General features: G+C 44.9%; 1 protein-coding gene across 1 annotated transcript; it reads right to left on the reverse strand.

Annotated features, from left to right (window-relative positions):
* Positions 1–383: 383 nt before the first annotated feature.
* On the reverse strand, positions 384–1,932 carry LOC108123706 (galectin-4). The gene is made up of 2 exons (XM_017238983.3): positions 633–1,932; positions 384–574 (listed from the first exon to the last, which is right to left on the reverse strand). The coding sequence occupies exons 1-2, from the start codon at positions 1,792–1,794 to the stop codon at positions 516–518; spliced, it is 1,221 nt and encodes a 406-aa protein (XP_017094472.2). The 5' UTR covers positions 1,795–1,932; the 3' UTR covers positions 384–515.
* Between the last annotated feature and the right edge of the window lie 1,887 nt (positions 1,933–3,819).

Here is a 3,819-nt window from a genome sequence, read left to right on the forward strand (position 1 = left end):
GCGCTGCAATGCGCTTGTGTCCTTAATCGATTATCATTTTTAATAATCAATTTCCGAGTCCCTACCGCCGGCAGCCGGCCTGCTACTGCTAGGAGATGGAGCGTACCCTGGTCCGCGCTCCTTATGGGCAGATGCCCAGTTGACAACGACGGCACATTGACATTTATGAGCCGGGTAGCCGGCCGAAGCAGTCGCTATTTTAATTGCAGAGTATGTGGCGGGCAAGATGAAATCATAAATCTAGCCTCGCAGTGAGTGGCAGGAGTTGGATCCCGAGATAGGCTGCCAATAAGAGGACGAATGTATAAATTTGTACAACATGCCTTTCAACAGGTTGCTCCCCGACTCGAAAGCCCGCTGCATTAATTCAAGAACCACTCGAATAAAATTATAAAAGACCAAATTTCATTGTTCTCTCTTCAATTTCGATTGAGCTACAGGAAAAATTACAGGACTCGGACTGGGTGGCAAATTTGAACTCCACAGAGAGGAAACATCGAGCAGACAGACCTGGTTCACTTGGTTAATTTAGTTTTCCTCCACGTCGTGAAAGTGCGTCCCATGAGCGATCCGCCTGCAAAGAGGGCGAGGAGTGAGTAAAAGGATTACAAGAACTCTATGTAAGGGGTTACTGCGTAGAGGATTGGAGGTCTCCATGAAGACCTCCCATAACTTTATGTCGCCGCGAATGTTGATGATGTTGACCCGCTCGGGACGCATCTGGTACTTGAACTGCAAGAGGGACTTGTTATTGACGAACAACTCGTAGTACTGCTTCCGACATGCGATGAGGATGACGAAGGCGCTGCCCGGCCGGAGGGAGGTGTTCAGCCGGGAGATGTGGGTGTTCACCCACTCTCCCTTCACATAGGCGCTGCGCGTGATTATGGCCTTGCCGATCTTGTCGCGCCTGCCCTGAAGGAAGCACTGGCTGAAGTAGAAGGATACCGTAGGCTGAGGCCAGATCTCCTGGCCAATCTGGAGGGCGAAGCTGAATTTCTGGGGCATCAGACGCACTCGGCCCTCGATGCGCAGGGCGCGCCCCTCAATGAGGTTCTCCGACTCGGGAATGGTGCCGTAGAAGGGAAGCGCGATGCTGGGCTGGGAGACGAACTCGGGCGAGGACATCATCATCAGCGAAGACAGGACCCGCCACTCGCTCTTCGGATTGCGTGGGGCGCCGGGTGCCACCGTTGCAACGTTTTCCTCGTAATGAAGCGGTATTATCACCGGCAACGAGTGCTGCAGCCGGACAGGATACTCGGACACGTAGAAGGAGTCCACGGCAATGTCGGTGACGTCGCCCCGCACGTCCACTGCCTCCAGCCACTTGTAGGGCATTCGGTGTGCGTAGGCCGCGAAGTGATAGCCGTTCACGGAAATGAGAAAGCACTCCTCGGTGATCAGGATCTGCATCCAGAAGGACTTGCCGCGGGACAATTGGAAGCTGAGGTTAGAGGCCCGCTCCATGGGGCCCCACAGGCCCCTTAGGCGGGAGTTTCGCGTAAGATAGTTCTGGGGCAGACGTGCTCCTATCCGAAGCACCACGTTACAGTTGTCGCAGACCTCGTAGCCCGCCTCGGTCATGAAGTCGATGAGGAAGTGCTCGCACCCGGGGAGACACATTCCGTGGAAGACGAAGCATAGTCCTGGCTGCGGGATCTCGGTCACCAAGTAGAGCTTTCGGCGGTGGACAGTAGATCGCTTCTCGTAAAACTCGGTGATCGCGTCCATCCTCCGCCTCCTCACTACGTGAGTCGCCCTCGGATAAACACTCATCGCCTGGCCCCCCATCTTCTGCGTCTACGCATATTAAAGATCCTGCTGGCGCTCCACTTGTTGTCTTCTTGTAAAAAAGGATCGGCTGTGGTATTAAAATACTACGAAAAAATGACATTTGCTGGGCGGCACTTTTTGATTGTTTAGCATTTGACATAAAAAAAACAGTCGTGCCCAGCGTTTTTTAAACGAGAAATTGATTTTTGATTTTTTTTTATATATCGGGTAATTTTTGTTCCAGTTCTTCTTGTTCCTATTTCTCAGTACGTTTTTCGATACAATTTTTGACGATAAAATTTTGACGTGCAGAAAGTCGGACGTTTCGGAAGGACGGCGTTTTTTCCCGCGGTTCGATTCGAACCAAAAAAAAAGTCGCTGCTAAAAAACGCACGCGACTTTCTGCACCATGTGTGTTGAAAAACGTCAAAAAGTGAAATTTACACGCGAAATTCTCAACACTGGCGCTTGTCAAACAAAAATGTTGTTAATATTTTAACCAACATATTGCCAGCAACAAAAATGTTTCAACATTTTAAGCAACATGTTGCCGCAACATATTGAGTTTGAGTGAAAAAAAAATCTCAAAGGCCCTTTGAGTTAAAAAAAAAATCTCAAAGGCCCTTTGAGTGAAAAAAAAACTTTTTCAAAAAAAAAAGCGCCATCTGTCTAAAAAAGTTGAAAACTTAGTTTGTTATTCGAACCCACAGATGGCGCAATTCCCACATTCCTGGGAACGAACTAAATTTTTAGCACCATCTGTCTAAAAAAGTTGAAAACTTTTTCCTGGGAACTTTCTCACAAATATTTCAATATTCTTAGCCCAAACAATTACACTTTTCCAACAACAGCTTTTTTTTAATGGCATCCCCATTAAATGGCATCATAGCCATTCCTTTATTGCACTACGTCTTCAATCTGCTGGAGGCAACTTGTTGAAATTTTAAAAAATGTATATTTTGATTTTCATACTTACGAAATAATTTATCCAACAACTCCTCCGTTAAGAAAATTATCGATGGTGAAGGTGGACAATTCCAAGGATAAGTTAGGAGACAATTGTCAGAGAGGATTTAAAATTTATCAAGCTCTCGATTTTCTTCAGACTTCGACTGGCACAAGAACAGGACCACGGTGGCCGGAATGGTGCCAAGCTGGACATGAGCGGTTACCAGGATTCTCATTTAGCCAGCCAACAGAATTTTACCAACTTGGGCGTTAAAAGTTATTTATTTTTTTGTGTTTTTTTTTCAAACTTCTTCGAATGGTATTTTTTGGTCACAATTCAAATTTGCCCGCTCAAGCTCAAAAGCTTTCAAATTAAAACTGCAGATGGCGCCTCAAAAGTTTCGCAGGAACATTTTGTTATTTTAGTTTGTTATTCGAACCCACAGATGGCGCAATCGTCGCGGTGCGTTCTCCATCTGCCGTCATCTTCTCAATAGGTGGCGGCACACACAAAACCCACAAAGGCTCTAAAATATATTTCTCTTGCCGCCGAAAATACTACTAAATTTAAATTAAATATTTGGTCATACAACGCAAAGAGCTATTTTAGCTGATATAGATAAACAGACCTCAACAATACCTGAGAACCGAAGGCAGGGAATATTAAAAACCCTTAAATATATTATCGGCGATTCAGAAAAGTAAAGATGACCCATGACACTTGTGATAATACACTCTGCAAAATATTCATATATATATATGTATAAAAATATGTAATTTTGGTCAAAAGTATGCAACGCTCTTAAGGATAAATCTCCGACTCTCCAAGTATATACATTGGAGTCTGAACGATCGGAAATTACCTAGCTTTGCTGTTTTCGATGATAGAATCTGGGGTCTTTTTTTAATTTAGAATTCTAAGCAATTGGTTTTTTAGTGAAATTTTAATATCGATCGGCCACTACACATATCCGATATTTGTGATATATAACCGATCTTAACTGCGAAGGTATAGCAACTTCGGCTATTTTATTGTCTATACAAAGCCTCTTTCAGCCTGATAAGAAAGCAACAGATATTAAGGCAGCCGGAAAT

Source organism: Drosophila bipectinata, chromosome 2L, assembly GCF_030179905.1.
Source record: "Drosophila bipectinata strain 14024-0381.07 chromosome 2L, DbipHiC1v2, whole genome shotgun sequence".
NCBI classification, from domain to species: Eukaryota; Metazoa; Arthropoda; class Insecta; order Diptera; family Drosophilidae; genus Drosophila; species Drosophila bipectinata.

Coding starts and splice junctions, on each gene's coding strand:
- LOC108123706 (XM_017238983.3), bottom strand. CDS start 1,794: ATGGGGGGCCAGGCGATGAGTGTTTATCCGAGGGCGACTCACGTAGTG. Junction 575..632: donor GACCTCCAATCCTCTACGCA/GTAACCCCTTAC, acceptor CCCTCTTTGCAG/GCGGATCGCTCATGGGACGC.